This window comes from Sorex fumeus, unplaced genomic scaffold, assembly GCF_029834395.1.
Source record: "Sorex fumeus unplaced genomic scaffold, SorFum_2.1 ptg000030l, whole genome shotgun sequence".
NCBI lineage: Eukaryota > Metazoa > Chordata > Mammalia > Eulipotyphla > Soricidae > Sorex > Sorex fumeus.
In genome coordinates this window covers 27,112,954-27,140,076 of record NW_026606087.1, presented here as the reverse complement: position 1 = coordinate 27,140,076, position 27,123 = coordinate 27,112,954, and the positions used below count along the sequence as shown (strand labels likewise).

The 27,123-nt window shown below is 42.9% G+C and overlaps 1 protein-coding gene across 1 annotated transcript in view; it reads right to left on the bottom strand.

Moving 5' to 3' along the window:
* Positions 1 to 20,536, bottom strand: part of ANKRD42 (ankyrin repeat domain 42) — a 110,788-nt gene extending 90,252 nt beyond the window's left edge. Inside the window, exons 1-2 of the mRNA XM_056116277.1 lie at positions 20,484 to 20,536; positions 9,664 to 9,827 (exon numbers count right to left, since the gene is read on the bottom strand). Of these exons, the coding sequence (XP_055972252.1) occupies positions 9,664 to 9,827; positions 20,484 to 20,523 (204 nt within the window). The 5' untranslated portion in view covers positions 20,524 to 20,536. The remainder of the gene's footprint in view (positions 1 to 9,663; positions 9,828 to 20,483) is intronic.
* Positions 20,537 to 27,123: the final 6,587 nt, after the last annotated feature.

Genomic DNA, 27,123 nt, shown 5'->3' with positions numbered 1-27,123 from the left:
TTTCTTCGTGAGTTTTGCTAGAGGCTTATGGATCTTGTTCATTTTCTCGAAGAACCAGCTCTTGGTTTCATTGATCTTTCGTATTGTTTTTTGGGTTTCCATCTCGTTAATCTCTGCTCTGAGTTTTATTATTTCCTTTCTCCTGTTCGGGTTGTGCTCCTTTTTTTTGGTCCTTCTCCAAGCTCTTAAACTGTGAGGCTAGGTTACTTATGTGTGCTCGCTCCTCCTTCCTGAGGAATGCTTGTAGAGCTATAAACTTTCCTCTTAACACAGCTTTTGCTGTGTCCCATAAGTTTTGGTAACTCGTGCCCTCATTTTCATTCATTTCTAGGAATCTTTTGATTTCCTCTTTGATTTCCTGTCTGATCCACTCGTTGTTCAATAGCGCACTGTTTAATTTCCAGGTGTTTGGTTTAGTTTTCTGTTTTTGTGTGTGATTTACTTCTAATTTCAGCGCGTTATGGTCTGAGAAGATTGTTGATACAATCTCTATCTTCTTAATTTTATGGAGGCATGTTTTGTGGCTCAGCATGTGGTCTATCTTGGAGAATGTTCCATGTACACTTGAGAAGAATGTGTATTCAGCTTTTTGAGGATGAAGTGTCCTGTATATATCTACTAAGTCCCTTTCTTCCATTGTTTCCCTCATATGAAATATGTCCTTGCTAAGCTTGAGTCTGGTTGATCTATCAAGAGGTGACAAAGCGGTGTTGAAGTCTCCCACTAGTATTGTGTTGCTATTGATGTCTTTTTCCAAATCTATGAGTAGTTGTTTTAAGTACTTTGCTGGTCTCTCATTAGGTGCATATACATTTATTATTGTAAGTTCTTCCTGTTGTACAGATCCTTTGATCAATAAGAAATGGCCTTCACTGTCTCTTATGACCTTCACTCTGAAATCGATGTGGTCTGATATTAGGATGGCTACCCCAGCTTTTTTATGGGAGCTGTTTGCCTGTAGGGTTGTTTTCCAGCCTTTGACTCTGAGTCTGTGTTTGCTTTGACTACTGAGATGTGTTTCCTGCAGGCAGCAGAATGTTGGGTTCAATTTTCTAATCCATCCTGCCACTCTATGTCTTTTAATTGGTGCGTTTAGCCCATTGACATTGAGAGAGATTATTGTTATGGGATTTTGTCCCATGTTCTGTTGAAATTTGGTGTATTTGAGGGGCCTGTCTTGCCTTAAAGTAGCCCATTTAGTTGTTCTTGTAACCATGGTTTTGAGTCTATGAAGTTCCTGAGCTGTTGTTTGTCTGTGAAACTGTGTGTTGTTCCTTCTATTATGAATGAGAGTCTCGCTGGGTAAAGTATTTTGGGGGAGGCATTTATTTCATTGAGTTTTTTCACTATGTCCCACCACTGTTTTCGGGCCATGAGGGTTTCATCAGAAAAATCAGCTGTGAATTTTAAGGATGCTCCTTTGTAAGAGATTTCTTTCTTCGATCTTGCTGCTTTCAGAATTTTGTCTCTGTCTAAGGTTTTGGTCATTTTGATCAGAATGTGTCTTGGGGTATTTTTATTCGGATTTCTTCTAGCTGGTACCCTTCGGGCCTCCTGAATGTGGTCACAAGTTTTCTTCAGCTCTGGAAATGTTGTAGCAATGATGTCTTTGACAGTTTCTTCTTAATAGGTTTTTTTCCTGCCCCTCTGGGACTCCAATAATTCTTATGTTACCCCTCTTGGCTTCATCACCATCTTCTCTTGCCATCTGTTCCCGAATTGTGAGTCTCTTTTCCATTTTCTGCTCTTTTCTGGAGAGTCTCTGAACTTCATCTTCGAGCTCACTGGTTCTGTTCTCAGCAGCTCTTACTCTGCTGCTGAGGACTTCCACTGAGTTTTTCAATTCGCCTACGAGATTTTTCAGGTCTGACATTTCCGATTGCATTTTCCTCATTTCTGCCTTCAAATCCTCTTGTCTTCTATTGGCATTGCTTTCCATTGTTTCTTTTAGTTCCCTAAGCATCCTAAGTAGCTCCCTTCTGAATTCCTTGTCAGAGAGGTTGTCTAACACTACAATACTGTTGGTGTCATCTGGGCTAGACTCTTCAATAGGAAAGTTTGGTGGGCTTTTGTGTTGCTTTACCATTGTGACAAGTGTGGTTTAGTCCTTCACGTTCACTGTTACTATTCTGCTTGATATGCAGTGTGAGTCAAGATAGGCTTATGAGTTATTGGCTACTGTGTTTCTAGTGGCTGAGCTAAACTAGAGAAGTTTCCATCTAAGAAGGTAGCTTATGGTTCCTACAGCATATGTAGTGGGAAAATATTTCGTGGCCGCGTTAGCGGCCGCGGCTCTGGAAAGAGTCCCTAGCACTGGGCAAGGAGTTGGGAACGTCTCCTGGTTGGAATGAGGAGAAGTTCAGCTTTGTTGTCTAGAGCTGGGCCTCCGTGCCCGACCCGCGCAGATCAGGGGAGAAAACCGGCTTTCTAGGAGATGGAGCTAGCTGCGCATGCACAGAGAGGGTCCCAGGCCCTTGGGGGCGGGCTGTACCTGGTTGGAATAGGAGCCATTCAGCTTTGTTGCCCAGAGCTGGACCTCCGTGCCCTTCCCGCACAGATCAGGGGAGAAAACTGGCTTTCTAGGAGATGCTTCTTAATTTTTAATGTAGTTCACTTTATCATTGCTTCCACTTACTTGGTCAATAGCATTTCATCCTTAAAGATGCCTTAAGCTTCAATGTCATAAAGTGTTCTGCCTACGGTTTCCTCTATGTACCTTATGAATGCAGGTTTTTAATTTATCTTTTTTCTATCACTTGATCAGTTGACATCCCATTACTCACTGATTTGCTCAAGTGGGTGCCAGTAACATCTCCATTCATCCCTGTCTCATGCTAGTGTAGCCCAATGGCGTCTGCTCATTCTAGGAACATGAAGAGCCTCAAACTGATCATTCAGGGTCTTGATGAAGAAGTCTGACCATCTCGTAGGTGGACAGCCACACAATCTTTTGATGTCCGTGGTATCCAGTTGGTAAGGGCTCTAGCTCAGTGGTCATCTTCAAATCTCATTACGTGTCCAGCCTATCTGATTTTCGACGCCTTGGCAAACGAGACAGTCTTCCTGGTTCTTGACTGTAGATGGAGGTCAGAACCCCGGATTCCTTCTCTCATTTGAGTGAAGCATGATACTCCAAGCATAGCTCTTTCGATTTCTCTTTGGGAGACCTGAATAGTGTTCTCAGCCTGTTTGCGTAGGGCCCAGGTCTCTGAGGCATATGTTAATGCAGGAAGAATGGTAGAATCGAAGAGATGTGCCTGGAGCAGAAGGTTCTTCATCCTTTTAGCTATTTCTTCGACACTCTTGAAGGCATTTCAAGCCGCTCTCTTCCTCCTGCGCAACTCAGGTGCCAGGACATTCGTCATGTTGACTTCTCAACCTAGGTACACATAACTGTTGCATTCGGAGATGTTCATTCCGTTAAGAGTGAATAGAACGTCAGGAACAAGACTGTTTCTCATAAACATTGTCTTTGTGAGATTCAGCTCTAGTCCAACCTTTCCACACTCACGGTTGAAGTCGGCCAGGATTTGTGCCACCTGGCTAATGTTTGGTGTTATTAGAATGATGTCATCAGCGAAGCGGAGGTGGAAGGTGGAGTAGTTGCCGACTGTCTATCTTCACTCCCATTCCTTCCCATTCCAGTCATCGCATGACGTTCTCGAGGGTGGCACTGAAGAGTTTCGGTGAAATGGTATCACCTTTGCCGAACCCCTCTCTTGATGTCGATGATCACTTCCTTATAGAATGGTTAGATCCTGGGGTGAATACATAATACAGCTCATGGAGGATCCTGATGTACTGAGTTTGAATGCCGTTTGGCTAGGGTTTCAATGACCGCTTCCATCTCAACAGAATCAAAGGCCTTCTTTAAATCAATGAATGTTAGACAGAGTGGCACCTTGAGGTCCTGAGAAATCTCAATGAGCTCGGTCACCATGTGGATATGGTCAGTCGTGCTGAATCCTTTTCAGAATCCAGCTTGCTTGCATGGTTGTCCTTCATCTAATGTTCTGCCAATCCTATTCTGGATGACTCGAGTGAACAGCTCTATCTCTACTATTTTTTATTACAGATTACAAAATTATTGATAGTTGAGTTTTAAGCATATAACAGCTCACATCAATCCTACCACCAGTGTGGAATTCCCTGCACTAGTGTTCCTGTATTCCCTCTCAACCTCAACTGCCACCAATCCCCCACCTGTCAACTTGTCAAGCACATGACAAAGTTTCAGCTTAGTGGTTGCAGCTCAGATCTCATGTTTTCAGTGTTGAGTCTGTGTCTTGGGTATATAGCTATAACACTCACTCATATCACAGTATAACCGAAGCGCTGGTGACTGTTCGCCCATTATTTCCTGTTCTCACGTTCCCCTCTTGATTTTTTTTTCTCCTCAGTCCTCTCTAATCACGGGGGTTAAGGATGATCTAAGCATCCGTACCTTAGATTACCCTTTTATGTAAATACATCTCCTCAACCAGTATTCTATATGTCACAGATAAGCAGTATCATTCTGTGTTTTTCTTCTTTTGACTTACTTCACGCAACCTGCTATCTTCCATTTCCAACCAGGTTGCAGCAAAGGGCATGATTTCATCTTTCCTCACAGCTGTATAGTATTCCATTGTGTATATGTACAAAATCTTCATAATCTATTCATGTCGTTGGACTCAACCTAGACTGAGTCCATATTTTAGCTATTATACCAAGCCCAACAATAACTAATAGTGTGTATATATCCTTTTGAGAGTATTATGTTCTAGGGGTAGATCCCAAAAGTGAGATTTCTGGGTTATATGGCAGTTTAATCCCAAATTTATTGAGAGCTCTCCATTCTGTTTTACACAGATGTTATACAAGACAACATTTTCATCAGCAGTGGATAGAGTTTCTTTTTCACCACATCCCCTCCAACACAGATTGTTCCTATTTTCTTTGATATTATTCTCACTGGTGGTAAGGTGGTATCTCATGTCATCTTAATTTAGATTTATCTGATGATAAGTGGTGCTGGGGAATTTTTTATTTGCCTGCTGGCCATCTGCCTGTCTTCTTCCAGGGGATGGCTATTCATCTCCTCTAATTTCTGACAGAGCTTTTGAATTACACACACACACACACACATATGGTGACCTATATGAGTACTTTAAATATCCTGGATATTAAACCTTTATTTAATGTGTTGAATGCAAATATTTTTTTCTATTCAGTTAGCTGTCTTTTAGCCCATGTTTTCTTTGCATAAACAAGCTCTGTAATTTTATGTAGTCCCACTTGTTTATTTTTTATTGTGCTACCTTTGCCAGTGGTATCAGACCACTTAAGACACCTTTGAGGTTCATATCTTAAAGTGTTCTGCCTACATTTTCCTCAATATATTTTATATTTTCTATTCAGATTTCATGGTATTTTCTTTAATCTGTTTTTGGGAGGGGTGGGTGCATGACATTATAAAGAGGTCTGAAGTTTTTTTTTTTTTTTTGCATGTGGTCAGTTTTGTTTCTTTATCAAAAATCAACTGCCCATATACCTGAGAGTCTGTCCATTGATCTGAGGGTCTGCCTTTATTCTAGTACCCCACTGTTTTAATTACTACTACTTTGTAGTACAGTTTGAAGTTAATAAAAATGACCCATCCCATTTTCTTTTTCCTGGGGATTTACTTGGCTACTGGGGAACAGGGGGGCATGTTCCATATGAATTTCAGAAAGTTTGATTTCTTTGAAAAACGTCATGAGTATCTTTACAGGGACTGCATTGAATCTGTACTACATTTCCAGGTGGTACTAGTCTAATTGTTTTATAAAAATCTGAATCAACCTTATGAAAAATGTTAGGATTTGATAGACGTAAGTATTCACTATACTGTCTTATATGTCTTATAAGCAAAACCTATTTGCTGGCTTTGGAACCCAGCCACCACTGTGAGGAAGCACAAACTAGCACATGCACAGAGATCTCACAAAAAGGCCCACATGGGGTTGGGTAGATGGTTCAAAGGGTTAGAGCACTTCCTTTGCAAAGTGGAGGTCTGGGGTTGTCTCCCAGCACCACCAGGAGCATCCCCTAAGCACCAAGTCGGGAACTGCCGCTGATTACCTGCAGATATGACCCCCAAATGAAACAAAAACAGACCACATGAGGAAGAATTAGTTTCCAGACTGCAGCCAGTATCTGCTATACAACCCCAGAATAAAAAGACCTAACTAAAGATTCTAGTTCCAGCTATTAAATCTTCTAGCTGAAACCTCAGACATCATTGATCAGACATAAATTGTTCCTGGAATCTGAGCCCTGATTCACTGTTATATATAAATAGTTTCATGCCACTACTTTTGGGGGTAATTTCTTAACTGGAGATTAGCAATCAGGACACCCAAATACTCAACTGAGAAAGAAAAATATTTAAGTTTTTAGCATAAAATTCAGACTCTTTTTGGAACTGGAGTCAGATTCTCCTCTCTTCCACCTAGACCCTGGCAGCCTACATGCCCAACCTCCAATATTTCAGCAGGTCCAGCTCCACATCTCTGCTTTCTTTCTACACTCTGGTTACGATTAGTCTCCTAGCTGACAACTCTGAGGCCTTTTCAGAACTGGAAGTGGTCCAAGAGCAGCTACACATCAAATTTCAACTACTCCTTGTTACATTTTCTATCACTGGGTGAAGATGCACTAGAAAGGAAAAGACCAATACCCAAACTAATTTCTCATAGATTCCCAGAAAAACTAAGTACAAAGATTCACCTTCAACACAGCAGGACCAAAGCAAACCCAATGGAGACGACATTTAAAGCCCACCCAGTTCAATGAGCAAAAACAACACAAGTGGCTCAACCAGAACCAACCAGCTCAGCAAACCCTCAGAGAATGACTTTAGAGAAACCATCGTGAGATGTTTAATGAGCTCATGGAAATGGTGGCATGGGAAATCAGCAAAGCACAAGAAATGATCTAAGATGAGATGAGGGGAATCTCTTGAAAACAACAGAATGTGAAAAAGTCTGAAAAGAAATAAACAGTATACCAAAGAACCATGAGATGAGTTCAAAAAGAAAAATAAAAGAACTATTGAAGTCCCTGAACAGGATAAATTTGATGAAGAAACAACTGCTAAAGAAATCACATCTAAGATGTCAACTCACCCACTGTTCTTCAGACTCATGACCAAATCTCCAGAGAGATGCAAGTCAGACCACTAAAATTCATGGACACGCAGAGTCTCTCAGCTGAAAACTCTGGGGGCCCCTCATGTGTGGGGCCACCTGAGTCCCCAACTTGCCTAAGCTCTGACAGCCACAACCACACCCAACCGTGGTGCCATGGTAGTGGCCCAACTCCACTGCTTCACTGATAATCTCTGCAGAGACACCAAACCACAAAAATTCCAAATATTCCGATGTTCAGGCTGAGAACTCTGGGGTATTCTCAAAGTGGGGGCAGGAAGCTTCCCGTCAGCCCCTAAATTCCAAAAGCCCCTGAAGCCACCCACCTCCCATAGCTGCAACCATGTCAACTCACAGGCCCAGTCCTACAGATCCTGAAATTTCTGAACTATGCAACTACAAATTCCACAGTGTTAAAATTCCAATAGGAGCACACCAAATTAAACAGGAAGGTAACATAGAAGTCAACCAAACTAACAAACAAAAACAATTAACACAGAAGGCTCAAAGAGCAACAAACAGCTCAGTAAATCTTCAGACAAGGACCTAACAACCCCATGGTGAGTATAACAACTTTCACAAATTTTCTTTTACTGTAGTATTTTTGATAATTCCTTTAGCCATTTAGTTGTAACAAGCAATACAAAAGAAATGATTATGGGTCCGCTAAGAGGAAGGATTGTCAGGATTGGTTGAGATTGGTGTTGAAATATCAAAAGCCCATAACAAGTGTATTACGAACAACTTTGTAAATCATGTTTAAATAAAGTGTTAAATTATTTTTAAAAGAAATCACAGATAAGAATTTCCCAGAGTTGAAGAATACAGGCAACCAAATACAAGCGTCCCAAAGAATATCAGCATGAAAAGATTCAAATAGGAAAACAAGATATGTTGTACTCAAAATGACAAAAGCAAAAGATAGAGACAATATTCAAAGCAGCAAGATCAAAAAAGTAACTTACATACAAATGAAAAGTCATAAGATTCACAATACATCAAATGAAACTCTACAAATCACAAGAAAACGGAAGAATATAGTACAAAAACTCAGTGATTGAACACACCACCAAGAATACGTTATCCAGCTCAATTAACATTCAGATTTGAAGGAATGATACAGAGCTTCAGGAACAGGCAACAGCTTAGGAAATTCATAGTCTTTAAACCGCCTTGCCTTTTAAAAGAGCATCTTTAAAAGGCAAGACAAACTTCTCAGCACTGGACATTTAATATGGCATTCACTCATGTTGCTTATGACTGTCCTCTATTAGATTAAGAAAGGTTTGTTTACTCCTAGATTTACACGTTGGCAATAATGAACCCATGTTTCATTGATATTGAATATTCTTTATCCAATTAAGTGGCTTTTTTTAATCCATAGAAATTTTTATTTCTTTTATTTATATACTTTTACTATGTATTTAAGATTTTCCCATTAAATTTTACTTTTTTTTTTCTTTTTTGGGTCATACCCAATGGTGCTCAGGGGTTACTTCTGGCTCTACACTCAAGAATTACTTTTGGAAGTGCTTGGGGGACCTATGGGATGCTAGGGATCAAACTCAGGTCAGCTGCGTGCAAGAAAAATGCCCTACCCACTGTACTATCACTCTAGCCTCATCCTTTAAATTTTTCCTAATGTCCTTCACTTTTACTTTTTGGGGGATTTATCATTTGATGCAAATTTTAAATTTTATTAATATAAAATTATTCACAATATTTTTTTTAAATAATTTATTTCTTTATTGAATCACTGTGGGAAAAGTTACAGAGCTTTCGGGTTTAGGTCTCAGTCATGTAAGTATCAAACACATTTCCCTTTACCAATACTTATTTTTAACCGCGAACCCCAATAGAACCCCACCTCCCACCCCTCCCAATTCCTGTGTGGCAGATGAGTTCTAGTTAATACTCTATCTACTTTGACTAGATACATTGTTTCGATAGAAGATGCACAATTATTGTTTAGAGTTTATGACCCCCCCCCCAAATCAGATATGCTGAAACAGCGTTGTGAAATGATTTGCTTTCTACAGCTTGGTTTAAGAATAAAATGCGGCCGCGCGGTTTTGGATTTCTGCTGTTGTACTTATTAACCCTGGAAGTATTTCTATTAAAAGTTAGATAGTTAAGAGATTGGTTTCTGTGCTCTGGAGTCGTGGCCGTGCCGGAGAGCCGCTCGTGGGGGGCAGCTGGTGACCTCGGTCGGGCGTGAAGGACGGCCCAGAACGCCCCCCTTCCCATGAGGCCCCTGCCGTCCCCCGCCCCCGGCTCAAACCTGCTGTCCACAAGGCTCCCGTGCGGCCGCCATCTTTCTTTCCAGAGAAGAGCGGGCTAATTATTCACAATATTAATTTAACTTAAATACCTATAAAAATTTAGTTTGGGGGGAAATTTTACTTTATCAAGAACTCAGTACTATTTATTAAATTCACAAAAGTGCTACCAGCTGTAAACTTACTTTAGCTTAATAACTTATTTGGATTCTTACCTCTAAGCTTCCAGAATGTGCTGCCCAATGTAAAGGGGTGAATTTATGTAGAACATCAACTTCATTAATATTTGCTCCACGTTCTACTACTTCTGAAAGCTGTTTCACATCTCCAGCTCGTACTGCATCATATATGCCACCAAAATACCCTTTCTTCCCAGCACCTACTGAAAAATCAAATTGTTTTTATTCAAAAATTAAGGTGAAAAACTGAATGGACATGGAGGGTATTATGCTGAATGAAATAAGTAAGGAGAGGAACAGACATAGAATGGTAGCACTCATTTGTAGAATATAAAAAACATAGTTTGAGATTATTACCCAAGGACAGTAGAGATGAGGACCAGGAGGACTGTCCCATAGTTGGAAGCTTGCCACAAATAGCAGGGAGAGGGCAGTTAGATTAGAGAAGGGACCACTATGACAATGATAGTCAGAAATGATTACTCTGGGCAAATACTGAATGCTGAAAGTAGGTAAATGGATATACACGATAACCTTTCAGTACCTGTGCTCTGCAAACCATAATGCCCAAAAAGAGGGAGGGAGGAAAGGAGGGAGGGAGGGAGGGAGGGAGGAGGAGGAGGAGGAGGAGGAGGAGGAGGAGGTACAGAAATAGGAATAGGAGGAGGAGGAGGAGGAGGACGAGGACGAGGATGAGGAGGACAAGGATGAGGAGGACGAGGATGAGGAGGACGAGGAGGACGAGGAGGAGGACTGCAGTAGAGACAGACCAGGGGTAGGGGTGGGGGAGGGAGTGGAAAGAGGAATACTGGAAACACTGGTGGTGGAAAACGTATGGTGAAGGGACAGGTATTGGAACACTATATGATCAAAACCTAATCATGAACAACTGTCTGTGCATCACATGGTGGTTTAATTTTAAAAAATTAAAGAAGTACTAAAGCAATGATTCAAAAGAATGCATAAAGTCATTTTATATTTCCAATTTTTGGTCTTTCTTTTTTTGGTGAGGCCACACCAAAATAAATAATAAACTGGTGCTCAAGGCTTATTCCTCTGAGCTCAGCAAGTGCAGGGGATCAAATCCGGGTCAGCCATGGGCAAGACAGACTCCCTACCTACTGGCAAAGCTACCATTTAGACTTGAGTGAGGGATAGAACCTTTCAGACAAAAGCTGGTAGCATTTGCAACGACTAAACCAATCCTACAAGAATTAGTGAAAGGCTTATTGTAATTTGCAAGAACACACATACACACACACACATACACAGTACAGCAACACAGCCCTTTATATTAATAAACTCTCTGATGTCAGTGGACTAAACTCCTCTATAAAAATATAGAGTTTAGCTGAATTGATCAGGGGGAAAAAATATCATCCTTTTGCTGCCGACAGTAAACACACCTAAACTCCTAGGATAAATATACTCTTAAGAGTGAAAGGATGACACACAAACAAATCTCAGACCCAAGCAACTTGCTGCAGAGATGACGCGGGACTTCACAATAGGCCTTCTCCACTGGGCTGCTCCAGACGGGGCAGGTGCTGTCCCTCTGCCTGCACTCTAAGAGCTCCAGTGGCCGCCATTTTCTAGAAGTCAGCAACAAGCTCCAGGTACGAGTGACGGTGACAGCAAATCCCAAGCCTCATGAGACAGGGGAGGAGCAGGCCCTTCTCCTCCCCCCCATTCCATGGGACTCCGAGATGATGCCACGGCCGGCCACCATCTACTTAAGCTCCCACACGGCCATGATCCACAGACACACAAATGAATCTCGGACCTGAGCAGCTTGCTGTAACGATTTCTTCTGACCCTAATTATTAAAATTTTAGAATTCCTAGAGTGCACGGGCACTCTTGCAGCCGTGTGACATTATATTGTATCCATAACAAGCAATACAAAATACATTGTCTAGCACTGCATTTTCGGCAGGTATGAGGGGTAGTGGGACTAGTCTTGAAATATCGAAGGTAACTAAAGTACAGAAAGAGAATATTGTGCAAATTATCTGCCACACAGGCAGGGGGAGGTGTGATAAGGTGTGGGGGGGGATACTGGGGAGGATTTTGGTGGTGTAAAACATGCACTGGTGAAGGGATGGGTGTTTGATGACTGTATGATCGAAGCTCAAACATCAAAGTTTTGTTACTGTACCTCACTGTGAATCAATAAAAAAAAAAGAGTGAAAGGATGAAAAACAATTATACAAGTCAATGGAAGACAAAAACAGAAAAAAATGGGGGCTGGAGCGATAGCACAGTGCGTTTGCCTTAACGCAGCCAACATGGCCAACACAGGTTCGATTCCCAGCATCCCATATGGTCCCCCGAGCACTGCCAGGAGTGATTCCTGAGTGCATGAGCCAGGAGGAACCCCTAAGCATTGCCAGGTGTGACCCAAAAATCAAAAAAAAAAAAAAAACAGAAAAAAATGGGAAAGTCATATTTATATCAGACTAAATTTCATTCAATATAAAGAAAGTAATTAGAGACAATGATGGAGACTAATTATTAGTCAAGGGAACAATAGATCAAGAAATACTGTCATCAACATTTACACTCCAAAAGAAGGCTCAGCAAAGTTCTTAAATATAGAGTTTACAAACCTAAGGAAACACATTGACAGAAACACATTGGTAGTGGGAGACTTCAATACACCACTTTTCCCACTTAGCAGATCAGCTTCAAAATATCAGTAAAGAGACAAGAGTCCTAAAAGAGGAGTTTAAGGAACTGGACTCCTTGGACATACACATGACTTTATATCCCCCCAAATAACAATACATATTATTCTCTAATGCACATGGAATAGTCTCAGAATACATCACATATTAGGGCACAACTCAAACATACATAAAATTACAAATATAGAAATTGGACAAACTACCTTCTAATACCACAATGCCACAAAAGTAAAAATTAATCACACAAAGAAGATGGGGGGAGCTTGTTAACGTTTGGAACTTGAATAAAACACTGCTAAACAGTATTTGGATCAAAGAAGAAATCAAGGTAGAAATAAAACAATTCCTTGAAAGTTTTATGATTTCCTTGAAATTAAGAAAGCGGGCACAAGCTGTATAGTAAAAGCCATACTAAGGGGGAAGTTCACAGCAATGTAAGCCTACAAGCAAGAAAGGAGGAAAAGCCCAAATCATAACTAAGCACACATCCCAAAAATCTGGAGAAGGAATAAGAAACAGATCCAAAAAGTAGCAGAATGAGGGAAATAATAAAAAACTAGAGCAGGGAAAAAAAAAAGTAGAAAGTAGAGCAGAAATCAACAGCATAGAAACCAAGAAAACAATCCAAAGAATCAATGAAATCAGGAGCTCGTTCTTCAAAATAAATAAATAATAAACAAGAGAGATAAACCATTAGCTACACTCACAAGGGAAAAAAGAGAAAATGTTCAAATCAGATCAGAGGTGAAAGGGGAGAAATTACAATGGATCCTTCAGAAATTCAAAATAATGAGGTAACCATGAACAACTCCTAAGATGGAGAACTTAGAAGAAATGGATAGATTCGTAAGAGACATGTCATCTCCCAAAGCTGAACGAGGAAGTAGAAAGCTTAAATAGGCCAGTTACAAGAAAATTGAAACAGTAATTAAGTGTTAAATTGAAATTCTACGCATCTTAGGAAGTAATGTTGGTGTGCCCTTTCTCCTCCCTTAGGGAGCTTAGGTTTACTGAATTACACCATCACAGTACTCCCAATTCCATCAAGGCATTCCCAATCCTCTGTGTTTATCTTTAACCTCTCCTTTGTGCTTATCTTTCCCCGTTAATCACAAATATCCCCAAATCAGACTCTGACTTATAAAGTAAAATTTTCTGAGGGAACTGAATTCTGTATATGTAAGTGAAATATTATTTTTCTCTTTCCTTTTTGTCCTTTCCATTTAGAGCAATGTCCTTTGGATAGATCCAGAAAGACAGTTAATGCTATGCTTTTTTGAAACTTGGGAGTTAACTGAATAATATTTACTCCTGGGCATCCATATTTACTTGACTTAAGCCTCAGTTGCCCTTAGTTCTTAACACCCTAAAAGGGGATACGTCGAGGGGCTTAGAACCAGGACAAGCCATAAGCTATCCCGGCATCAAAAAGATACAGGATAAGTGCCATACAGCCGCAGAGAAGGGCCACATAGAGGGCTGGCTCCACAGCTCCCGGAGAAGGCACCAGCTTCCAAAAAGAGCCGAGATCGCCGGGAAGTCCCAGATGGGGTAGGTGCCGCATCCCGCCTCCCCCAGATGGAACCCCGGTGACCAGAAGCCTCCACAAGCATAGCTCGAGTATGCGGGAACTAGGACTTTTCCTCCAACATCTCTGTATATTCAAAGTGATCAATGGGAAGTAAATCACCCAACGTTTCTCCCTGAAAATCAGAGTTAAGTTTGGAGCACGGCCACAGCCCCAAAAGCACAAGGACTTAATGCAGAACCCAGCAGCTTGGAGCAGAAAAGTGAACGGACTATGCGTTAATCCAGGCCATCATGTCTGCCCGGAGGGGAAAGAGTGTTGCCCCATTCGCCCTCTCCTCTCTGGAAAGAAAGATGGCGGCCGCATGGGAGCCTTGTGGAGAACAGGTATGAGCCAGGGGTGCGGGGGCGACTAAAACCTCATGGGAAGAGGGGCATTCTGGTCCGTCCTTCACGCCCTACCGAAGTCACCATTTGCCCCCCACGAGCGGCTCTCCAGCACGGCCACGGCCCCAGAAGCACAAGGACTTAATGCAGAACCCAGCAGTTTGGAGCAGAAAAGTGAACGGACTATGCGTTAATCCAGGCCATCATGTCTGCCCGGAGGGGAAAGGGTGTTGCCCCATTCACCCTCTCCTCTCTGGAAAGAAGATGGCGGCCACATGGGTGCCTTGTGGAGAGCAGGTGTGAGCCGGGGGTGTGGGGGCGACTAAAACCTCATGGGAAGGGGGGCGTTCCAGTCCATCCTTCACGCCCTACCGAGGCCACCAGTTGCCCCCCACGAGCGGCTCTCCAGCACGGCCATGACTCCAGAGCACAGAAACCAATCTCTTAATTATCTGACTCTCAGTAGAAATACTTCCAGGGTTAATTAGCAAAATAGCGGAAATCCAAAACCAACATTTAATTCTTGAACCCAGCTGTAGAAAGCGAATCACTTCACAATGCTTTCTCAGCATGTCTGATTTGGGGGGAGGGGGTAAACTCTAAATAATAGTGGTGCATCTTTTATTGCAGCAATGACTCTAATCAAAGCAGATAGAGTGTCAACTAGAATTCATCTGCCTCGCAGGCATTGGGAGGGGTAAGAGTGGGGTTTCTTCGTGGTAAAAAATAAGTAATGGTAAAGGGAAAGGTGTTTGATATTTGCATGACTGAGACCTAAACCTGAAAGCTTTGTAACTTTTCCCACAGTGATTCAATAAATAAATAAATTATAAAAATTTTTTAAAAAAAGAAGTATAAGTTAAGAGCACAGTCAGGGATCAAACTCTGTCAGGACCCAAAAAAAGGAACGGGATAAGGACCCTACTGGGGTTAGGAAGGACTAACCTGGCCTGAGAACTGTAGTCTGGGATATATAGTGAAATGTCCTCAGGAAGAGCCACCCTTTAAGCTCAATGTATCTCTTACTGTGTTCATACAAAATGACTAGAAATATTAGTAAGAAGTAAATTTAAGATGATTGCTTAAATAGATACTGGCTAAGAAAAGGAGAAAGCAATACACCTTAGATGGAATCCCCAGACGAGACTTTGTCCTTAAGTAAATCCCCTAGAAGAACTTCCCCTAAAAGAAAGGCTTTACATTTCATTGTAATTATAATGTTCAACCACACCATGTGTGATTGCTACCCCCAACCCTTCATGGTTCCTATATAATGGTGTGAGACTTGAATAAATGGTCACTGATTACCAACCAGTCTGGTGGCCCTGTTTCCTGGCTGACCTGTCATTGCCAGCCAACTGGGGGTATGGTAATTTGACCTGAATGCACCAAGGGGCCAAGGAGATCCTCAGGTCACCATGGATGCACCCGCTGACTGCCAGGAATAGTGACAATTCAGAATCTCCCCAAGAACAAAAATCCTGGTCAAATGGGTTCACTAGTGAGTTCTATCCAATCTTCAAAAAAGATTTACTGTCTATACTCCTTAAATTCTTCCAAAATATTGAAGACACATAATCTCTCACATAATGTCAATGAACTTGTGTATAGAAATTCTCATCTACTAACTAATCTCTGTAAATTTTTCCATGCAGATCATCTTCTACTTGTAATTTCTGTAATCTCCTATAATCATGTATCTTTATGGCAATATTTACTTATAAATGTAGCTTGTCTTGTTAAGAAGATTAAAAAAAAAGTCAATGAACTAACTGAGCCAATTAAAAAACACAGAGTGACAGGATGGATTTGAAAACCGAACCCAATATTCTGCTGCCTGCAAGAAAAACATCTAAACAGTCATAAACACAAGACTTAACATGGAAGGATGGAAAACAATTCTACAAGCAAACAACTCTCTCAACAAAGCTGGAGTGACAATAACAAATATCAGATCACAGAGACTTGAGACTGAAGACGGTCACAAGAGACAGTGAATGTCATTTCTTAATAATCAAATGATCAAAGAATCATTTCTTAATGATCAAAGGATCTCAAGCTCCTAAATGTATATGCATCTAATGAGGAACCAGCAAAATACTTAAAATAACGGCTCATAGACTTAAAGAAAGACATTGACAGCAACAAAATAATAGTTGGCGATTTCAACACCGCTTTATCACATCTCAATAGATCAACCAGACAAGCTCAGCAAGGACATACTTTATTCGAGGGAAGAAATGGAAAATATGGGCTTAGTATATAAATGACATTTCATCCCCAAAAAGCTGAATACACATTATTCTCAAGTGCACATGGAACATTCTCCAAGACACTGGGCGACAAAACATAACTCCATAAAATTATGAGGATAGAGATTCTATCAACGATCTTTTCAGACCATGATGCACTGAAAATAGAAGTGAATCACACACAGAAACAGAAATTCAAATTGAACACCTAGAAATTAAACAATTCACTACTGAAAAATGAGTAGCATAGAGAGAAAAATCAAAGTGGAAATCAAAAGATACCTGGAAACGAACCAGAATGAAGACACAAGTTACCATGGCAAAAGCAGTGTTAAAAGGAGTTTATAGCTCTACAAGCATTTCTCAGGAAGGAAGAGTGAGCCTCCAGTAACTTAACCTCACAGTTTAAAATCTTGGAAAATAATCAACAAAAGGAGCCCAAACCAGGCAGGAGGAAAGAAATAATAAAACTTAGAGAAGAAATTAATGATATGAAAACCTAAAAAACAATCTGAAAGATCAATGAAACCAAGAGCTGGTTCTTTGAGAAAATAAACAAGTTCGATAAACCTCTTGCAAGACTCACAAGGAAAGAGAGAGACCCCTATTAAACAGAATCAGAAATGAAAAGGGGGACTTCACAACAGAAATTCAAAGGATAATCAGAGATTACTTTGAGAAAGAAGCTTTATGCCACAAAACAAGACAACATCAAAGAAATGGATGAATTCCTGGACTACTGTAACTCCCAAAGCTGACCCAAGAAGACTTGAAATACCTGAATAGACCTATCAATATCAAGGAAATTGAAATAGTAATCAAAAGTCTCCCGAAAAACAAAAGCCCTGGCCCAGATGGTTCCCTAGTGAATTCTTCCAAACCTTCTAAGAGAACCTACTCCCAATCCTGTTCCAGTTTCTATGAGACAAATACCATCAATACCAAAAGTAGACATAGACACCACAATAAAAGAGAATTACAGGCCAATACCCCTGATGAATACAGATGCAAAGATCCTCAACAAAATACTAGCAAATAGAATCCAAAGACTCACTCATCAAAAAGATTTTCTATCTGTTGGATAACACTGGGTTGTCCTTCCTCCTCCAACAGGGAGCTTAGGTTTATTGATTACTCCCACAACAGTGCCCCTGAGGCACACCAGTTCATCAAGCACTAATAATCCAATACTGCTTTTCTCTTTTCTTTACGTCATTTGTATGGTTTAGCTATGTCCTTTTTGTATAGACACAGGAAGACAGTTGATGCTATGCTGTATAACATAACTGCTGACTCCAAAATAATCTTTACTCATGGGCATCCATATTTACTTGACTTAAACCTCAGCTTCCCTTAGTTCCTAGCACTCCAAAACAGGGTCCTGACAAAGGGACTGGATGGATCCAGGGTGAGCTGTGAGATATCTTGGTATAGAAATGGGCCAGTCCAAGTGCCATAATATTTAACTATAAGTTAAGAGCAATGTCATGGACAAACTTTGTCATGACCCAAAAAGAAGTAACTGAATAAGGACCCTGCTGGGGTCAGGAAATATTATAAGAAGTAAATTTACTTTGATTGTTTAAATAGATTACTAGCTGAGGAGGTAGCACTATAGCACTATAGCACTGTCCTCCCGTTGTTCATTGATTTGCTCAAGCAGGCACCAGTATCGTCTCTTACTTGCCTGCGGATACTCTCAGTAGCTTGAAGTTCTCTGAGAGGGATGGAGGAATCGAACCCGGGTCGGCTGCATGCAAGGAAAACACCCTACCCACTGCGCTATCTCTCCAGCCCTGAGGAAAGAATAAAGAAATACACCCTAGATGGAATCCCACCCTTGAGCAGATCTCCTAGTAATCTGGAGTGCTGAATGCTCAGATGAGATTTTGTCCTTGAGCTAATCTCCTAGAATCTTTCCCCCCTCCCCCAGGATTGGCTTTACCGATGTTTGTTGTTATGACAATGTTCAATCCCACCCATGTGCACCCCCACCCTTCATGATTTCTATATAACTATGCTGTAAGGAGAAAGAGGGGACTAGACTAGACAGACTAGACTAGTAGAGAACTTTGAGGTCTACGAGGAGACTAGGATGATGAAACTATGACGACTGGAACTACAATCAAACTATGACTATGATTTTGCTGTAAGCGGAGAGATTTGACTATGCTGGGAGGAGAGAAAAATAAACTCACTACCCACAAGCTTGGGGGCCTGTTTTCTATTACCCTGGTCTTTTATCCGTCCATTGTCCGGATAAAGACACTGCGGACCAGCCTAGGGAGGCAACTCTCAGCCACGGAACACTGGAGTCCGCCCCACACACCACCACACTATTTTTTTGAACCTCACACATCATGATCAAGTAGGATTCATCCCAGGGACATAACGATGGTTTAACATTAGCAAGTCAATCAACATAATAACCATATCAATAAAAAGAAAGATAAAAATCATGTAATCATATCAATAGATGCAGAGAAGGCATTTGATAAGATCCAGCACCCATTTATGATAAAAACTCTCAGCAAAAGGGAGTCAAAGGAACTTTCCTCAATACAGTCAAAGCCATCTACCACAAGCCCACAGCAAGCATTATTCTCAACAGAAAAAAATTAAAGCCTTCCCTCTAAGATCAGGAACAAGACAAAGTTGCTCACTCTCACCACTCCTATTCAATATAGTACTGGAAGTACTTGCCATAGCAGTTAGGCAAAAAAAAAAAAAAATCAAGCTCTCACTATTTGCAGAAGACATGATACTATACCTAAAGCCTCTACCAAGAAGCTTCTAAAAACAATAGGTTTGTATAGTAAAATGGCAGGTTACAAAATCAATACCCAAAAGTTCATGACTTTCCTATATAAAAAATAATGAAAGAGAAGAGATATTAAAAACAAAAAAATTCACAATAGTGCCTCACAAAATCAAGAGGTGAGGGACCAATACAAAGAAAACTACAAAACACTACAAGAGATAGTCTTGTAGTGTAGTCTCTAGGTTAGTCTTATAGTCAACAGCCAAGACTACAAGAAATAAAAGAGGACACTAGGAAATGGAGACACATCCCCTCCTCGTGGATCAGGAAGATTAACATTGTCAAAATGGTAATACTCCCAAAGCATTTTACAGATTCAATGAGTCCCTATCAAGATACCCATGACATTTTTCAAAGAAATAGATGAAACACTGGGGGGACAGTGCCACCAGTAGGTCAACCTGTACCTGCGGGACAAGTGCATCAGCAGCCTGACGGTGTCTTCAGACTTCCCGATACCCCAAAATTGCTGCTGTGCCTTTGGCCAGATCCCAACGACTTGGGGCCAAGTTTACCAAGAAATTAAACGGCCAAAAGTTAGGTAGGTGGGAGTTAAACCCACAAACCACCTATAACCAGCTATATAAGCTCATCTATTGTCCTTATATCTGAGACCCATAAATCTTGAAAGAGGTCAAAAGACGCAATTAGGGCCACTGGTGGCAGTTAAGGCTGGCATGGAGGTAAGCAGGAACCCATGACTGAGATCTCCAAGCCCGCTTGGATCGGGACTGGGCCTCCTCCCCCCCAGGTCCCTAGTTTTCCAGTAGCTTGGCAGTCACACTGGGGACACCGGTGGTGGGGAATGAGCACTGGTGGAGAGATGGGAGCTGGATCACCGCATAACTGGGGACACCGGTGGTGGGGAATGAGCACTGGTGGAGAGATGGGTGCTGGATCACCGTGTAACTGAAAGGTGATCACAAAAGTGTGTCAGTCTGCAACATCATGACCCGGGACTCGATTCAAAAAAAAAAAAAATTGGGAACGAGTACGGTGGAACTTAGCAGACCCCCACCCCCACCCCACCCCCCCACACACACACGAGGGGGGGTGCGGGGAGAGAGACAGAGACAGAGAGACAGAGACAGAGCAGAAAAACAAGCCAGAGGGGCAATGACACCGGGACGGGACCCTCGAGGAGGGGGCGGGGGGGGCGGGGCGGGCGCCCTGGGACACTCACTCCGGGTGGCCGGCTCCGGGGCTGGGGCGCCCCCGGCCATGGCGGCCGCCCTCGTCGCCGCCCGGCGTTCCCCGGCGCCGTCGTCCGGCTCGGGCCCCGGCGGGTCACTGGGCGCGTGGCCCGGGCCTTCCCTCGCGCCCCCCCGGGCGCCGCCCCCGACGACCCCCTCCTCGCCGTCCTCGCCCCCGCCCACGGCCGCGTCTCGGCTCTCGGCGGCGGCGGCGGCGGCGGCGCGGCCCGGGCCGGGGGGCCACACGCGGGGGCTCGGGCGCCGCTCGCCGTCCTCGGGGTCTGGCCCCGGCGAGTCACCGGGGCCGCGGCCGCCGCCGCCGCCGCCGGGCGGGACGCGCTGCGAGTCGCTTTCCAGAGTCCCCGCTCGGGCTGGCCGCTCGGGTCCGAGCGGGAGCGGGCGCCGGGGCGCAGCGCCGAGCCGTCGCCGGGGAAACGAGCCCACTTCCGGCGCGCGGCGCCGACTTCCGGCCCCGGCGGCGCGCGTCACTTCCGGCCGCGCTTCACCTTCCTCAAGGTTTCGGTGGTGGCGGCGGCCGGGTCCCGCGGCGGTCGGGCCGGCCTTGGGCGGCGGGAGCCCCCGCCGGGGCCCCCGCGCCGCGGGTCCAGGCGGGCCTGGCCGCAGGGGCCCCCGCCGAGGCCCTGGGCGCAGCCGGAGCCCCGGAACTGCAGCCTGCGGCGGCGGCGGTGGCGGCGGCGGTGGCGGGGCCGGCCGGGCCCTGCGTCCTCGGCGGAGCTGCCGCAACGTGCCGGGCCGCCTCGCGGGAGGCGCCTCTTTGTGTCCCGGGGACGGAGGAGGCCCGGGCGGCGCCGGGTTGGCGGCAGCGACGCTCTCGGCGGATGCTGGTGTTGTCGCTTGGGTGCGTGCTCCCTAGGGCGAGGCCGTTGGGGAGCGGGAGGCACGTGATCCCGACGGGCCCGGTCGGGGTCGGCCGCGGGGCCCCGGAGCGGCGGGCACGTCCCCCTGGCCGGGATGCTGAGGCCGAGCCGCAGGTAAGGGCGAGAGCCGCTGCCCGGAGGGGCCGAGCCGCCGCCAGGACCAGGCTCGTCGCGCTCCGGGACGTTCCCTTTCCCCAGGGTGGCCCAGATCGTTTTCCCCAGCCCCGTTGCCTAGCGGGGCTTCTCCGTTCGGCGTCTGTGCCGAGGAGAGGGGTCCGGGTTTTCTGCCAGCAGTCGAGAAGACCAAATTCGCCATCCGTTAGGGTAGGCGGATTCCGGTCTTTTTTTTTTTTTCTTTAACACATAACTGCTTGCTACGAGTTATCTTCCTCCAGCAAGGATGAGCGAGTCCAGGAAACGCCAGTTTGCCTTTTTTCCTTTTTTTTTTTGATTTTTGAGTCTCTTTCTGTAAATGTATGAGCAGATCATTGCAGTGGGAAATTGAAGGTATCATCCCCCACCCCCCGGTCTTTTTTGTTTGAACCCTGCGGGAAGAAGTCCCTGACTCTCATATATAGCAGATTGTCTCTAACTCTCATAATCTCTTACCTTGCTGTCATTTGCTGTGTTGTTACAATGAATCTGGCACCGTAGATTTCTGTTTTCTTAATAATCTCTAATCTAACCTGGCTAAGGAATTATTTTTACAGATGATAAAAGGAGCCTGCCAGGTGCGTGACTGTCTAAATGCCTGAATGAGATTCCAACCAAGTTTTTGATTTTTCATTCTCTACCCACATCTCAGAGTCTGAATTTCCACAGCTTTTGCTAACTACATGTCACTTTGTAATATGGTTACCTGTTTAGGAGTTTCGTCTTCCAGGACTCCGCTGCTGTTTCGTTACTCGTCTTGTTGTACCTCACCTTTATTTATAATGCTTAGTTCAGAACCAGGAAGGACTTAGCTACTGTTGTGTGGTTGATCAGTTAGTTGCCTGGTGAATGAATTGATAACCTAAAAAGTCATTCCACAGTTGGGAGGGATTTGGTTGTCCAGCATTCCCAGCCTGTCGTTTTTTTAGAAATGGGACAACCAAAAGCTCTGTCTTTAACAGACACGTGTTGAGTTCATGCAAGGCTATTTCTCGAAGTGATTGCAAGTCGTTTCAACTTAACCTGTTGTTATTTCTGTTTTCACAGATGAAGAAACAGCAAAGATTTGGCCAAGATTACATAACTAGGAAGTGAATTGGAATTCACTGGCCTTCTCCAAAATTAGTCCAATACTGATAGCCACTTTCATAATAATGGTAAAGGTTCTATTTTTGCTACGTTGAATGGAGCGGATAAAAGTACTGAAAGAATGGAACGGCATATGACAGATCCTTAAAGGATATACACGTGGTAAGATGGATCCAAAGGGAAACCAAAAGAAATAGGAAAGTTAAAATTCCCAAAATAAAAGGAATGAAAAATAAATTCGGAAAATAGGAAATATAGGTAATCATACTACTAGCTGGTTTTTCAAAAGAATACACCCTTTGAGGCCAGAAAGATAGAACAGCAGGTAAAGCACTTGCTTTTCACACAGTTGACCTAAATTGAATCCCTGGTTCCCCCAGCTCTGGTAAGAGTGATTCCTGAGTGTAAAACCTGGAGTAAGCCCTGAGCACACCTCCTCCGTCCCCCAATTACACACTTTGCAAATGTGAAGAGAAAACGATCAGAAACACAGTGAACATACAAATATGAGGGACTTTGAAGAAGCTTCATTTAGGCTGGAGAGATAGTACAGCAGGTTAAGGCCATTGGCATGCACTGGACAGCTAACTCAGGTTCCTGAGCACCACCAGATGTGCCCACCCCCTAAAAAAGATCAGAAGTCAATTATTTAGGTATAAAAAATCTCGAAATTTGACTTAGACAATTTTTCAGAAAAATTCATGGGGGGCAGGGGAGGCTCTGATTGGTTTCGGGGCCACACCCAGTGTGCTCAGGGTCATTCCTGACTGTGCTTGAGAAGCACAGTAAAAAGGAGAAAACACTGTGATCTTAACAGTGAAAAAGCCCTTAAAAATAAATATTACTGACTCAAAAAGAAGAAAATAGTTTGTTAGTGAAGTTTTAACTAAGTGAAGGTCTTAACTGAAATAACAAATTTAATGTCTTGACCCAGGTTTCAGACCTACAATTCACCATTGTTCAGAGAATTTGGGACCAGTATAAAAATTATTAGGAGATAATTAAGGAATAGCACAGTAGCACTGTCCTCCGTTGTTCATCGATTTGCACAAGTGGGCATCAGTAATGTCTCCATTGTGAGACTTGTTACTGTTTCTGGCATATCAAATACGCCACAGGGAGCTTGCCAGGCTCTGCCGTGTCGGCAGGGCGGGTGGGATCCTCTTGGTAGTTTGCCAGGCTCTCCGATAGGGATGGAGGAATCAAACCCGAGTCGGCCGTGTGCAAGGCGAACGTCCTACCCGCTCAAGCCCAATTACGAAATGGAATTGGGAAATTAAATGAGTTTGGGAAATCTAAGAGAACTCAAAGAGTTCATTAAGATGACAAGCTATCTGCAAAATACAGAACCTGGATTGCCTATAAACTTAATTAAATTTAAAATGTTTTGTACCTGGAGGTGCTCAGAGCTCTCTCCTGACTCTGCATTCAGGGATCACTCCTGTCATTACTCAGGGGAATCTATGACGCTAGGGATCAAACCTGAGTCAGCTGCATACGAGACAAATACCCTGCCTGTTGTGCTGTTACTCCAGCCCTAAATTTTTAAATATAAAGAAGTATCATTCACATTAGAACAACAGTGAAATATTCTAGGAATAAATCTGGCAAGAAATTATCAAACTTAAAAGAACCATAAAACATTATTACAGAAGATCCGGGTAAATGGGAAGATGCTAGTTACTTAACATGAATAGACTTAATATTTTAAAGATAGGATTCCTCTCAGGCTATAAATCTGTTAGATTTCAAGTAAAAATAAATTGGGGGTAGGGGGCTAAGAGTTGGGGTTTTAGGCCATGCCTGACTCTGGTTTAGGGCCTTAAGATAGGAGCTAGAGCAAAGGCTCAAAGGATTAGAGGAAGCCACAGGTTCATTGGTCCAAACCTTAAGTCTGTCTTACCTTTTTGGTAACATGCTTTGTAGCATTTTTAAATGCTTATGTACTGAAGTTTCTTCATCGTGGTCTTTGGGGCTTACCTTGCTTGGGAAGGTTTGACTCTGCTCCTGGCTCTGCACTCAGGGATCAGTCCTGGCAGGCTTGGGGGACCATATGGGGTGCCAGGAAATAAACCTATCAGGCATGTGCAAGGTAGGTGCATTACACATTTTACTATCTGATCCCTAAAGTAAAAAAATCTAATTCTTCAAAGAAATTGGTGATAGGGTTTAAAACCTTATCCAGGAGAATAAATGTGCAGATTAATGTAGATGTTTTCAAAATTTTAAAGCAATATTATTTGTACAAGTATGTATCAGAATTACAAAGCCGATGAATTTGTTTTGTTTTTTAGGTCACACCCATTGGTGCTTAGGAATGTGGGGTATTGAACCTGGGTGGGCCACATGAGCGCAAGCACTTTATCTTCTGTATTTTCACTCCAACCTCAAAGCCAGATAATTTAGAACAGGTTGGTATTAGGAAAGTATGGGCAGATTAATGAAACAAACTAGAACCCAGAGATCATTCTCTGTATACATTTATTTTGAAAGAAGCGTGTCAAATAGAGAAAATTATGCTCAGAACCCTCCCCCCAAAAAGGCAGAAAAATGAATAAATCTGACGAAGACATTCCCAAGCAAGATAAGCTCCAGAGACCACAATGAAGAAACTTCAGTACATAAGCATTTAAAATGCTATAGCGATGTTACCTTAAAGGCATAAAGGTAAGACGGACTTAAGGTTTAAACCAGTGAACGTGTGGCTCCCTCCAGTCCTTTGAGCCATTGCTCTAGCGCCTATCTTAAAATTTTAACTGTGAATACAATAGAAAAATGAGAAAAAACTGTTAAAACCAAGAGCAAATTAACAGATGTTCACAGTGAAAGGCTGCTGTTTGCTGCACAGCACATTGATACAAAAGGAAGATTATGGAAGATGCATGCTGGAAGAGATTGTATTAACAAAGGACCCAGTTTACACTCCCTGTTCTTAAAAGACACTTTAAAATGTCAGTTTTACTCTGACATATTAGAAACAATTTGGCATGTTTGTCAAAATCTTAATACCTTACCAGCAACATACCAAGTTGTAAAATATTCAGATAAATGGCTCAAGTGTATACAGAATGGTCATTGCAACACTTTGTAACTGAGCAGCTGTAGAATCTGCAAGAACTCTGGACTGATTGCATACTTTGCAGGTCACCAGCACTTGATAGTCTCCTGAGTACTGCCAGGAACTTCCCCTGACTACCACTGGTCATGGCCACCAAAGAGACTCCTCCCCCCAAAAAGCTAGAAACTTTAAAAGAATGACTAGGTTATACTTTAAAAATATTACACGATGGTAAAAACGTGTCTACATGTACTCACTAGTGTTAAGCTGAAAGATATACAGTGAAACAAGTGAGCATATGTAAATCTCAATTTCTATGCTACTTTGCAAAAGTTTGAAAAAGACCTGTAACAGTTTGTTAACTCAGGTTGTCTTAAGGGACCAAAAAAAAGAACAGAAAACTATTTCTTCTACTTTAATGTCTTTAATTTTAAAATCTTTTTAATAATTTTAAAAACTCATTCTGGAACCAAGTAACTCGGGCTGGAGAGAGCACAGCAGGTAGGACACTTGCCCTGCATGCAGCTGACCCAGGTTTGATCCCCAGCGTTCCATATGGTCCTGGGCCAGGAATAGGTTCTGGGCAGAGCCCAAAAAGCAGTAATAAGTAATAGTTCAAAGGGCTGAGCACATGTTTTGCATGTAGGCCAGTTTCCCACTAGTGTAGCATAAAGACAAAATACAGGGGGAAATGCCAGATAAACAGTTATTTTGTCGGTTGGTTGGTTGGTTCAATAGGTTTTTGCTTTTTGCACCATATCTGGGGTGCTCAGGGCTTACTCCTGGCGCTCTCTACACTCAGGAATAATTCCTGGCAAGGCTCAGTGGACCTTATGTAGTGCAGGTTTACTGCATGCAAGACAAGAACCTTCCCCACACTACTGTTTTCAGCGCCAGAGGAAGATAATAAAGCAGGAAAAAAACTAGAAACTGAGAACTGTTGAAAGGATTGTTAATGATCAGGCAGGCTATTTTCATGAGTCAACACTTAAAAGCCAGATTTCCTAGGATTTCAAAGGTAAGTGATTTACTAACAGAAGGGAGCTTCTCAAGTGAGAAATTTTGAAACACTGAAACAGGTGTATTTATTCCTTCTTCAAAGAATTGGAGCCCTTTGAGTAGATTTAGGTTCTGTAAATCCAAAGTGGTTAATCCATCAGTTCCACGTGAGATTTTCCATAGTGAGAGGTGAGTCATGTTCTCCTACCCTTTCCTTACCTCACCTTAATCAGATTTTTCACTGTGTAGGAGGGAGCAGGGTAAATACTAGGCAAAACATTGACTCCCTTTCTCCCTCATTTTCCAGGCATTCTTTCACACCTACAAAGCCTCAGTGTTCCCTAATGGCCACCAAAGTCTCCAGTATTTCAGAAAGCTGTCCCATAAAGGATTAGGAGAAAACGTAGTAGTTTCTACCAAAGTTTGAGCCTGCATTAATACTAATCTGATGTA